This window comes from Rhinichthys klamathensis, unplaced genomic scaffold, assembly GCF_029890125.1.
Source record: "Rhinichthys klamathensis goyatoka isolate OS25496 unplaced genomic scaffold, OSU_Roscu_1.1 h1tg000514l_1, whole genome shotgun sequence".
Taxonomy (NCBI): domain Eukaryota; kingdom Metazoa; phylum Chordata; class Actinopteri; order Cypriniformes; family Leuciscidae; genus Rhinichthys; species Rhinichthys klamathensis.
The window spans coordinates 642,973-656,752 of NW_026606994.1; the positions used below are offsets into that span (position 1 = coordinate 642,973).

At 37.8% G+C, this 13,780-nt stretch overlaps 1 protein-coding gene across 1 annotated transcript in view; it reads right to left on the reverse strand.

Moving 5' to 3' along the window:
* Positions 1–9,159: 9,159 nt before the first annotated feature.
* The window catches only part of LOC130072943 (phosphatidylinositol 4-kinase alpha-like), a 40,044-nt gene continuing 35,423 nt past the window's right edge, over positions 9,160–13,780 (reverse strand). Inside the window, exons 29-33 of the mRNA XM_056238277.1 lie at positions 12,399–12,519; positions 12,163–12,322; positions 11,983–12,072; positions 11,358–11,441; positions 9,160–9,257 (exon numbers count right to left, since the gene is read on the reverse strand). Coding sequence (XP_056094252.1) covers positions 9,206–9,257; positions 11,358–11,441; positions 11,983–12,072; positions 12,163–12,322; positions 12,399–12,519 — 507 coding nt within the window. The 3' untranslated portion in view covers positions 9,160–9,205. The remainder of the gene's footprint in view (positions 9,258–11,357; positions 11,442–11,982; positions 12,073–12,162; positions 12,323–12,398; positions 12,520–13,780) is intronic.

The window sequence follows — 13,780 nt, forward strand, 5'->3', positions numbered from 1 at the left end:
TTTTAAAACTAGCGGCTGATATTATCATCTCACCACCATTGACGCATCTGTTCAATCTTTCTTTAACAACCAATAAAATTCCGCAGATCTGGAAGTCTGCATTCGTGGTTCCATTGTAGAAAGGGGGCGACTCTACTTCATTAGATAACTACAGACCGATTTCGAAGCTTTGTATTTTGTCAAAACTTTTGGAAAGAATTATCAGTGACCAACTGACACAGTATTTACAGATTCATAAACTTTTGACTACCAACCAATCGGGATTTCGTAAAAAACACAGCACTATTACGGCTGTCCTAAAAGTTATAAACGACCTTGTAGGGTCCTTAGATGAAAAACAACACTGTGCATGTCTTTTTATTGATTTATCTAAAGCGTTTGACACTGTGGACCATGATATATGGCTGGATTGACTTAGAAGTGTTGGATTGTCAGTTAATGTAGTCTCGTGGTTTAAAACATATTTAAAGGGAAGAACCCAATGTGTGCAGGTGCAAGGTATCAAATCCTACTTAAATGAAGTGGTTAAGGGAGTTCCCCAAGGATCTGTTTTGGGGCCATTACTATTTACTATATACATAAACTGTCTTGATGTTAATATTGAAAAAGCAAGGTTTCACTTTTATGCAGATGACACTGTCATCTATTGCTCTGCTCCTACAAAACAAGAAGCTTTGAGAGATTTACAGTCAGTATTTGATACTATCCAGACAAGGTTTTTTACTTTAAAGTTGGTCTTAAATGCTGAGAAAACAAAATTCATGTGGTTCTCCAATTCTAGAAATTCCTTAGACAGTTCTATTATTCTTCAAACTTTACAAGGAAAACCGATTACATTAGTGTCAGAGAATAAATACCTGGGCATCATAATTGATGACACATTAAAATGTACTTCACACATTAATTACTTGAAACAAAAATTAAAGAAGTTGGTATTTTACTTTAGAAATAAGTCTTGCTTTTCATTTAATGACTTGTGTCATTTAATGACTTGTGTCATTTAATGACTTCAGTCGCAGACTTGTGTCTGCGACTTTCTTGCCGATTCTTGATTATGGGGATGTAGTGTACCAGCATGCTCCCTCTTATATTCTTGCCTCCCTAGATGCTGTGTATCATGGTGCCTTAAGATTTATTACGAATTGCACATTTTCCACACATCATTGTGCATTATACAATGCATTATACATACTTCAGATCACGTGATAGTATTGATTAATTTTTTATTGAATTTCTTCTGGCTAATAAAAATCTGACACCGGTTAGATGAACCAGAATATCACAGAGGGGAAATTGCAATTGACAAGACATTGTGAAGAAAATTTTTGGACTCTAAAAAAGCGAAATAAGCGTAATAAGTTTTGAGTCTATGATACGGTGACGCATTGCTGCCACATACATATTATTTTTCCACTCAATTATGTCGTAATAACGAGATGTTTATATCGTTTAAACGTTAAACATAACATCTCGTTAATACGACATAATTGAGTGAAAAAATAATATGTATGTGGCAGCAATGCGTCACCGTATCATAGACTCGTGACTTATTACGCTTATTTCGCTTTTTTAGAGTCCTAAAATTTTCTTCACAATGTCTTTCTGAGGCAAGTTTATAAAAGCAATTTTATAAAAAAATTCCTAATTGGACTTAGGTCTGATCCTGGCTTAATCTAAACCCTGTCTGTGAAACCAGGCCTCAGATTATTGTGCTGATGTGGTTGTAATGACTCATGGTTGGCTGGTCTTATCTGGTTTAAGCTGGTCTTATCTGGTGTAAGCTGGTTGTTCAGACTGACTATCTTAGATCGGCCTAACTGTAAAGAAGGGCCCAAAACTCCTCTGAAACCAGCCGGCTAAACTAACTGTGATCAGGCTGGAAGACCAGCTCAGATTTGTCTGGTTTTAGCTGTTTTGTTTTCAGCAGGAATACACTTTACTGGATGTCTACAACTACTAAACAGAGAACAGGACAGTCAACATGAATCTGACAGGAATGAAAGTGAGGCTGTGAGCGACTGAACTGCATTGTGTTTGGTGGATTGTACTGTACAACATGCCAATAGTTTATCTGATTAAAAATATTTCCAATAAAAAGAAAAAACTGTCAGTAGACAAAAACTCAATAAAACAGTTTTTAAAGTTGTAAAAATGGCATGTGATCTAGGAGCATTGTAAAGACTGTAGGTCTATCACTCATAGCTTCATTTTCATCTGCATAAAAACAATACGACATCAACACGACTACAGTCGTATACAGTCGACGGTGCTTTCAGTGATGGCAGGAATGAAAGAGGAAAAAGAAGAAATGAATAAAAAGAAGAGGGCAGGGCCAGCAATGATCTGATGAATTAAACAAAAGTTGTGTAGTGCTTGTGTTGAAACAGGCAGGAGTGTGTGTTTACTGAAGGATTTTGCATGACGAGGATATATGAAAATAAACAGACCTGTATTACAGGATCTCATAATGAGACACACCATATTGAGAGTGTTATGTTATTTTGTGCCTGTCACTGAAGTGTGTTTTGTAACAATCTTTCTTGGAGGATTGTATCCGTAATGTCAGATTTTGTTGGATATAGTGGACTGAATTTTACTGAGGACAGTGAAAGGGAGAGTAAATGAGGGACTGAAAAGGATGATGGGATACATGAGGGTCTGAGCTGGTTTGTGCACTAGTGCTTTTCGTATATAATGGCTGAGATATTGGGGAGTCAAACTCGTTGTTGGTCGTTGTCCATCACAGAAGCTTCTAGTGTTCCCTTACGTCACTGAAACAGAAACAAGACACACACACTTCACTCATACATGCTGAGAAACACATTATGTACCAAATGTTCATTAAAGTTAATGAAATACTGTTAAAGAAATGAAACAGTGACTTCCCTGTGATATCGAGGCAGATTTGGCAGAAGTTTGTAGCCTCAGGAGCAGAAACCAAAAGATCCAGTGAATCTTTCATCTACACACACCTGTTGAATAGTATCAGAAAACAAGATTGTTCAGGCCTTCAAGGTTACAGTTCTTGGCACACTTGTTGGTTTGTTTTGCCAGCAAGTAACTATGCATTCAAAGAAAAAGGCAAAGAAACAGTTCACAAAAAAATATTTTTCTGGCATAATTTACTCGCCCTCATGACGTTCAGCCAACAATGTTCTCACGTCAAAGAAATTTTCATGTGTGCAAAACATAAGTGAATCTTTTCCTGAATGAGTCTCAGTCACCATTCACCTTCACTCTGTGGAAAATTATGCAAAGAACGTGAATGGTGACTTGTGTTCTACAGAAAAAAGTTGAAAGGGAAGTCTATTTCTTTAACCACACATCCATGTAAACTTGGATAAAAGCATCTTACCATCTTCAAATCCTTTCTCCATTAACCTACCTGAATCTATTCCTGACAGCCCTGGGGGGATCTTATCTCTTCTGTTATACTCGTTTAATCCAAACTGCTTACTGACCCAATTTTTTCGCTATTAAAATGGCACCGACCCGATTTTTTAGCTATTAAAATGGCGACAGGCCAGATTTTATAGCTGTTAAAATGCGACAGACCCGATTTTTTAGCTGTTAAAATGGCGACCGGACAGTTTTTTTAGCTGATAAAATGACGATTGACCCGATTCTTTAGCCGTTAAAATGCGACCGACCAGATTTTTTAGCTGATAAAATGCGAGCGACCGGATTTTTTAGCTGATAAAATGGCGACCGGCTGGATTTTTTAGCCGTTAAGATGCGACTGACCGGATTTTTTAGCTGATAAAATGGCAACTGAACTCTTCAATCAAATGCTCCAGAAGCTCCTCAATGTCAGCTAGAAAAAAAATACACAAATCCCACAGAATAAACCAAATATCGCTGATTAGCTCACAGAAACTTCTGGAAATTTCCTGTCAATAATGAGCAGAAACAAGACACACACACACATACCTCATTCATAAATGCTGAGAAACACATGTGCTAAATGCACGTTCATTAAAGTTGAGTGAAAGTGAAATACTCTTGTCGAAATGAAACATGGTTACTTCCCTGTGATAGCGAGTGATGGATCTGGGTTTGCTGAATGGGGTCTTTTGTTCCACAGAAGAAAGTTGCAAATTGCTTTGGATAAAATCATCTTACCTTCTTATTCTACTGAGCATCAGATCATCTGTTCTCCAAATACCTACCTGAATTTATTCCGTTTTAACTTTTGCAAAGTTTTCCATAAATATTCATACTTAACAGTCATTGGAGTAAATAAAAACACTAAACACTAAAAATGTGCATTTATTTTTTTTATTTTAATAAATAGTGTCAGGGCTCTGTCATTCTGTTGCTGTTACAATGGTCATCGACCAGATTCTGTTGCTGTTACAACTGTGATCACCAGATTCTGTTGCTGTTACAACTGTGATCACCAGATTCTGTTGCTGTTACAACTGTGATCACCAGATTCTGTTGCTGTTACAACTGTGATCACCAGATTCTGTTGCTGTTACAACTGTGATCACCAGATTCTGTAGTGTTACAATGGTCATCGACCAGATTCTGTTGCTGTTACAACTGTGATCACCAGATTCTGTTGCTGTTACAACTGTGATCACCAGATTCTGTTGCTGTTACAACTGTGATCACCAGATTCTGTTGCTGTTACAATGGTGATCACCAGATTCTGTAGTGTTACAATGGTCATCGACCAGATTCTGTTGCTGTTACAACTGTGATCACCAGATTCTGTTGCTGTTACAATGGTGATCACCAGATTCTGTAGTGTTACAATGGTCATCGACCAGATTCTGTTGCTGTTACAACTGTGATCACCAGATTCTGTTGCTGTTACAACTGTGATCACCAGATTCTGTTGCTGTTACAATGGCAACCGACCGGATTCTTCTTCACTGACGCTGGAAAGATTCAGCAGCCGAGCAAGGCGTTTTAGAACTGAAGCAGTGTGGTACAGAGCTGACCCGAGACGCACCCAGTTGAACCCATCTGAGTACAACTGATTCAAGTCAGAGTAAGCTGATCTGATATCTTTTATAACTTGAATATACTCACTAAATGATGAAATAACCCGCCATGCAGAACTAACCGGCTGGTTTGCTGTGGCTGATTCCGGTGAGGTGAGCACAGGTGGCATGACTCCAGTGGGTTTAGATAAAGCAGATTTGTCAAAGAGAATGAGAGAGGCTTCCTTCTTAAGATACATGCGAAATGGCGCACAAGGCACACAAGCCACTCAATATATATTACATCCGTCTAAACGTGTCTGATTTTTATTGGCCAGAAGAAAAGAGTCATCAGTGATGGTATGTCAGGTGATTTGACGTCTATTCATTTTCGTGGAAACATTTACAGGAAACATGTTTGACACATGCGCTGCACTCTTTATTGCCATACACGGTGTCGTTGTATTTTGAATTAAATTTGTATTAAGCTTAAGAAATCTGACATAAGAGGACACAGATGACAATAAATGTAAAAATCCTGTTCATCTCTGTCTTTATTTCTCAGTGTTATTTTAGAGTTTTGATCTTCTCTCAACTAAGAGATCACATCCTGTATTTTACTGTATTATAATGACTATAATAAACTTCTAGGCAAGGCATGAAATATTAAAGCAATATTAAAGTTCCTGTATGCTCTTTTCTATGCTTCACATCTGTGACTTCCTGTCAATGTGGTTTTCAGCTTCCTGTCTGCAACTTTCTGCACACGGCTTTACGTGACTGACAATTGATGCAAGCAGAAAACAGGTTTATTGATTATATTGACTCGTGATTTATTATGCCTTTCACTTTTTTTGAGTCCTAAAATTTTCTTCCCAATGTTTTGTCGATTGCAATTTCCCCTCTGTGATATTCTGGTTCATCTAACAGGTGTCAGATTTTTATTTGCCAGAAGAAATTAAATAAAAAAATTCATCAATGATATTACGTGATCTGAAAGTTCCAGTAGGGGAACTCCGACAACAAAACTACATTCATTGATGAGAGAACATTGACAGGAAAAAATGTTTAACTCTGTCTATTCTTTGTTATTTTTATCAAAGATGCAGAAAATGTTTTTTAGGCCTACACCTTGTAATTGATTTGAATCTTTTACACAAACAATGTTTAAAAAAAAATTAGGCTAAGTGAACAAAATAAGTAAATAAAATGAAAAAATTAAATAGAAGACGTTGAAAACCCAGAGATAGTATTAGGGCTGTTTTATAGTGAAGTCTTCCACTTGAATTATACAGTTTTGTACAACTACAAGGAACCCCTAAAAAACAAAATACTCTACAAGAAGGTCCAATTACTTAACATTATACATTTGTTACAATATTTTAATATTTTTTTATATTTAATAAAAATAGGCCTAACTGTTTAGTTCATGGTCACACAGTTCCATTTATTAACAGATCATTTTTAGATTTTTGAATAATATATATAAAATTAACTTGGATTGAAAGTTGAAACCTTATTGTAAAAGGAAGATAAGTTTGGATGGGTGCGTGCGTGTCGAGTTTATTTATTATTAGCGTATAATTAGTCCATGAAAATGTAAAAATGTTAAACTTTGGGAAAAATCCAAAATGCAGCGCTCATTGCTGTCACTTTTTACCGAGCCGTCCAATCACAGTGCAGGATGGGCGGGACAAATACCACACCGACCAATCATCCTCCGTGTATAACGCCTGAACAACAATGGAGAAGTTAATATTGATGATATTTTTACACATTTAGATTCTAGTAACATCAGGGTTTGATTCCCTACTACAAGGGTGAAACTTCAAAAGTGGCGGGGCAAAAGTTTATGATTTGGGGTGTAGACATAGTTCTTACATGACATCACAACATACGGGCATTTGCCGACCCGGCGCCATTTCTGTGGGCATGTTTCGGGCAGAATATTAGAAGAAGAAGCTGAAACGAGTTAATTTCGTGATAAAAGTGAAAATGGTCATCTCCTGCTGGGTCAATGGATGTTCAAATCGTGCCGGGGGTTCAGTTAAATTTGGATTTTACAGTATACCCGTCTTTAGACTTCATGAATGTGAGAAGACTAAGCTTTTGTCAGAACAACGACGGAGGTTATGGCTGGCGAGGATAATAAACAAGTTAACACTTTGCAGTTTGAATGATGTCCTGTATTAACATAATGACGAGGTATTAAAAACAACAGTTTCCACTGTTCGATCGCGCCCGCGCCTCTCTCACACACACACACTCCAGCATTGCAATCTCAGATTATGTCCCTAAAAAACCCGCGTAAGTAGTTCCACATTACATTAATGAATTTGCACGCGAGTTTTATATATTTTTATACCGTGTATATTCATGCACTGAACCGTGACGCGCGTACGGTTTCGTTCGATACGAGTACCGTTCCAACCTTATTCTTCAGTGTACAAATAAGTACCTGCATATTACAGAAAGCACCGATGACTGTTTTAAGGGGAACAGGAATTAAGTTGTGCAGGCTATGGCTTTTTGATAGACAGATAGTCTGGCATCATATACATTCGCTATGATGACTACTTTTCCATTGATTGCACTTGAGCAAACGTCACCAACCCAACCCTCGACAAACTGATTGTACGCCTCCAGTGATTTCCAGGCTCGGAATTGCTCACATGTGTATAAAATACCAGATAATGGTAACGTTACATGATAATACTGTATGAGGCAAAGCTGCATAATCAGTGCTCGGTGCTTCCTACGGATCCACACCATTTATGACTGAAATTTTCGCATTGTACCTCTCTCTGTCTTGTGTTAATAGAGTCCTAATATAATGTTTGTCACTTAGTCTCTTCATGATCGTAACATTATAAACAAAGAAATATTCCAAATTTCCTTGTAAAACTTTGTAAACAGAGCAGCTTATGCCCTCAAAGATGGCGTCTCCGGGGAGGTCACGTGACATTAATTGGCCTGTGGGAACTATAGTGTGGATTAATATTTTGTGATTTCTATGCTTTACAACAAGGATGTGTACATTACCAGTTGTTCATGAAACATGTATTACACTTTAAAGGTATACTAAATGAATTAATATAGTTTAAAGAATTAGTTTTTGATCAATGTTAATTTCTAAATTACCTTTCTATTTTTTTTTATTTACTGCAAAAGTATAGGAATAAGTCCTCTTTTATCTTGTCATACTGTATATAATTAGAAATGTAAATTTCTGACCTCTGTTTAGTTATATCGTTTTGTGATTTATTTCTGCTAAATCAGAGCTCCCCGTGAATGAATGGACTGAAAAAAAATGTAGAGCTAAAAGGCATGTATACTGTAAAAGCATCTGACATTTAACAAACATTTACAGTGTTGCTGTTTTATTGGTTTCTAGAAGGTGTTTTCATCAGTAATCTCACATCATAATACTACAGTAAATGAATGACTTTTGGTAACTTCAAATCACTGTCAATGAACAACCCCTTGAAAACACAGATATTGACTGTACATTTAAAGCATTTTGTACTCTAAATAAATAAAAACACTTGCTCCGCTTCATTTGACATCTGGGATTATCACATGCACAGAAAAGAAGCTTTACAAATGCATACAAGCAATTACTGTAGACATTTATTAAATATCACAGACAATAAATAATCCAAAAGGAATGAGAATATAAAGAGAGGAGAGAGAATTAATGCGACCGTACAAACGAGCGTACAAAGATTAGTCACTTACGGCACAATCGACTGATCAATAAACAGTCACAAACTGCAAAACAAGCAGTGATCGATCAGGTCATGTGACCCTAAAATCAGAAATATTAATACACAAATTCAGAGCTGCAAAGAAATCAAGATTCACAGGATGCCAAAACATTTCAACTATAAATATAATCAATCAATATAATGTGCAAATCTAAAAACCTCTAAAATTTGACATTTGTCTCTAGTTCAGACCGTCCACTTCCATAAAAACATCTGCTGTTTAATAACGACATGATTTGTCTGGAAACTATTAAAGGCCGTAAACAAAATCACATCAAATAAAACTAAAAATGGCACAATTTACTTAAAAATCAAGTATAATTTAAATAATCATGCAGCAGAAAGTTCATCGAGTGAAGAAAAGTCTCAAAAGTGCTGATATAAGTGTGTATCAATCCATGCAAACTCATCTCGGGTGTATGAAGCGCACAAACACACCAGACTGTGACAGCAGTGTGAGATAGCATCAGTGAGAGGAGAGCGCACACACACACACTTCTCTGGCCTTCAGTACGGGATCTGGTTCTGATAGTACTGGATCATGTCATACGTTTTGCTCCTGGAACAAATGAAAACACATTTCATGTAATTCCTATATTATTTATTATAGAGGACTTTTACATGTTCATCTCTCTTTAGTGTGTAATGTTGCTGTTTGTCCCTCCAGCGGGAGTTCTTCTCTATATCAGTGTCAGTGTTTCTGAACTCCTGAAACGCCTCCATTGTAGTCTTGAGTTTCTTCCGGGAACGAACACGCCACAATATTCCTCATTATAATAATTCATACGCAGAATAAAGGGGCGGGGCCTGGTTGAGTTAGTTAGTAGTGTGTTAAACTGGCGGTTATGGAAAGGGGCGGGACATTTCCCAAACACACTCGAAACGCTCGACCAATCACAACACACTGATCCAGCCGACCAATCAGAGCACAGTGTGCTTTTCAGAAGGAGGGGCTTCATAGAGACAGGAACTAAACAGAGCGTTACTGACAGACTGGGAAGGGAGGAGCCGCAACAATGGAGAATAATGCATGCAAACCTGTTCTAGAGCCTGAAAACAACATGAAACTTTAAAGGCACACTGTGGAACTTTTCAACCTTTATAATATATTACCAAAACCCATTGAGATGGTACATTGACTTACAATAGGTTGAATGACACGTCTGCCGTACCCTGAAGGTGTCTGTATCGCTTTTCCTAGCACTATGTAACTTCGGGTTTCGGGTAGGAACCCGAGCACAAAAAGAACTACAAAATTCAACCGCTTTACGGCATACGTCACTTCCCCCACCACCCCAACTTCCTCAGATTCTGACGTGAGTGCTCAACTCGCGTTTGATTGTCGTCTGTATGTTTTCGACATGGCCGAACCAACAGCTACAAGGAAGAAGGCAAAGGTTTTGTCAGAGGACACTAAAAAAAAGAAAAAGGCATAGTGACAAATGAAAAGCCAGGACGAGGATCACCATTGGTCCAGCGCTCGCTCGCTGGCGTGAGCTACAGGAGGAGGAGGGGTGCCCGACCGATGCTGACGCTTGCCTGCACACAAATGCCGTTTCCAAGGTGACCCAGATAAATCATATAAGTAGTGTAGTATTTTCTGGTATTCCGGCCACAGCCGATGGTGTTATGAGTGTAATAAAATGCCCACAGCCCATTGTTCATTTCTACACACAAACACAGCCCGCCACAGTGCAGGGCTCGAACAAATAAAGTCGACTCATGTCAAATGTACATTAAATGTAGTGAACGTGCCCACGACTCAGTGCCCACAAACACTACACACAACATGTCCCACGGTTTCTGTAAAACGAAACCAACACACATAAGTTACAGTCAGCTCAGGCCGATGGTGTTTTTAGTGCAGTAAATGTGCCCGGCCCGCCGTCCCGCGCCCACATTCACTCACAGACATGTTAGCACTAAGCCCCACGGGGCTCGCCCCGCTCGCTCTCTCTCAGCAGACTGCTATAAGATAAGGGAATCGAGCGCGGCCAGGCTGCCCGCCTCAAACACTGTAAGCACACACAATCTAAAGACACGGGAGGCTGACCCACTGTCTATGGTCTGACCGGTTGACTGTTTGTTTACTTTTGCGACAGTGCTGCGGAGCTTGTGGCCTCTAGGGACGCTAGACGTGAAAGTTACAGGTCGAGCGCCACTAGTGGCCAAAAGTTCCGCGGTGTGCCTTTAAGAAAGGAAATAATAATAATGGCCTCTTTAAAGTGCTCATATTATGCTTATTTACTAGCTCATAATTTTGGGGTTTTGCTAGAATACATTTACATGATTTTAAGTTAAACTTTTAAGTTAAACTCACTTACCCATAATGAGCAGACAGGGTTTATGTAAATGTGTGTCATGGTGACATGGCATGAAATAAGAAAATCACAGAAATAATAGCAAGACGACAAACGAGGCATTTCAGGAGTGTTTTCTGTTGGAGAGATTCCCTGCCTTTTACAGAATGTGTTTACCCGCACAAACAGCTCATATTACACACTAAACTAAAGGAAAGGCTAAATCAAAGCCAAAAACAAACCAAAGCATTATAGGTTCCCTTTGAGCATCATGTTTAATGTCCACATAAAATATGTTGAGATAAATCTGTGCATTCCTAGTAAAACAGACACACACACACACACACACACACACTGACCTGCTGCTCAGGAAGCAGTTCTGAATGACTTTGATGATAAAAGCCGCTGCTTCCTTCTCACTCACTCCAGGGTTAAAGCGCTGCCTACAACACATGATTCAAAGCATCTTCATATTCATATAGTACGAAACATGACAATAACAGAATCAATGTTGCAAATGCAAACGTCCTCAAATATGAGACTTAATTTATTTTCGGATGTAAAGCAGCTCTAAAAAGACACCGGTGTTGTTATTCAGATCAGTTCAGTTGATAAGAAAGAACTGATGTTATTTCAAAAATGCTTGATTTCTCAAAACTTAATTACTTTCAATATTTTTTTTTTTTTAGCGCTTTTGGAGATTTTCTTGCCATGATGCATTTTTAATAATTTTCAGTAATTTACATTTTATTAAATGTATTAATTCCCCATGACAACAAATATTGTCATATACATTGATTTGTGTTAATTTCTTTGAAATGTTTGTAAAGTACTGATTTCAATAATAAAAAAGGTTCTTCCATTGCTTAATTTATCAAAAATTGTACATTTTCCAATATAAATCTACATTTGCATGCACATCAAATTTCAAAGACCTGACAGAGCAAAGTCCGTTCTGCTCCATCATAGTTGCTTCAAACTCACTTGAGCAGTTTGATGGCCTGACCGCGGAAGCAGGGCAACCCTGTGTCCAACATCAGCGTTACCAAGGCAACCACAGCATCCATGTACGGCCTACCGTGTGAAAGAGAAATGCATTCAGGAAATCGACTCCATCCATTTTTAACAGACACGTTCACACAGGTTCACACACACACATCTCACCTGACGGCCAGGTATCCGCGCACACACATCTCCATGAACCACTTAAAGGGCGTGGCCTCCATCTTCCCGCCCATGATCATCACCATCTCATCCGTCAGCTTGATGTCCGGCTCCCAGCCCAGATTCCCACCCGGAGAACTCTCAAACATGAAGCCGAAATCTGAGGAGCACACACACACATGATAAACACTCATGATAAACCCAGAACAGAGCGGGATGATGGTCTGAGGTCTCACCGATGTGGATGAGGTGTCCGTGTCGGTCCAGCATGATGTTCCCGTTGTGTCTGTCCTTAATCTGGAGCAGGAACAGCAGAAGACTGTACGCAGCCATACTCCTGATGAAGTTATACCTCGCCTGAGAGAGAGAGAGAGAGAGAGAGAGAGAGAGAGAGAGAGAGAGAGAGAGAGAGAGAGAGAGAGAGAGAGAGAGAGAGAGAGAGAGAGAGAGACACAGGTGAATGTGTGTGTGTGTGTGTGTGTCTGACCTCAGTGTGTTTCCCTAATGTCCACCACAGTGACCCTCAGTAATGTGTGTGTGTGTTGTGTGTGTGTGTTTATGTATGTTAAAACACTGTGGTATCAAATGTTCACAGATATTCTAATCTGTTACACTGTTCACTTGTACAATTAATTTAATTTGTACATTTAAATTTAATTTATGTTATAATATTTGAGTATTTTGATGTCTTTATAATTCTATGTATTCCAAGCTTTGGCAATATTGTAATATACAGTCATGCCAATAAAGCAATTTGAATTGAATTGAATTGAATTGAGAGAGAGAGAGAGAGAGAGAGAGAGAGAGAGAGAGAGAGAGAGAGAGAGAGAGAGAGAGAGAGAGAGAGAGAGAGAGAGAGAGAGAGACAGAGAGAGAGACAGAGAGAGAGACAGAGAGAGAGACAGAGAGAGAGAGAGAGACTCCAAGGACCCTTCATCGTTCACAACCGGTTTTGCTTTAGATAAAAGCAAATGCGTAAAATCCATAAATCTAAATGTACAACTATATTTGAAGTCCGCCTAGCCCAAAGCTTTGCTTTAAAAAATGATTTTAATCTATAGGCACTCCTAATTTAAAAAAAAGTTACAATTAAAATAAATAAATAAACATAACTTAATTTATTTAAAATTAAATTAACAAAAATATTAATTGCTGTTTTTCAGGGTTGTTACCCTTTTAAACCAATGAATCTGCATGAGTTTTACAGGTTTATTTACTGGATAAGAATTAAGAATAAATATTTTTTATTTCATTTCTATAGTGCCTGATATGATATATTAGAGCTTGGCATTTTATAGAGCAATTCATATACTATACATTTTTCCAGGTCTAACTACTTTTCCAAAATAAAATAAAATAAATAAAATAACAAAATTAATTAAAATAAAATAAAATAAATTATAATAAAAAGATAAAATAAAAATACAGTTGCAAATACATCGATTTTTAGTTGTTTTAGCTTATTTTAAAGTTTTTTTTTTTTTTTGTATGACTTAATTTCTACATTACCTGATAAAATATATTAGAGCTTGGTATTACTAAAGCAATTCGAAGACAATTATTTTAAATTTACATGACTTTTCCAGGTCTAGAAAACATTTTAAAATTAGGCTTCCCC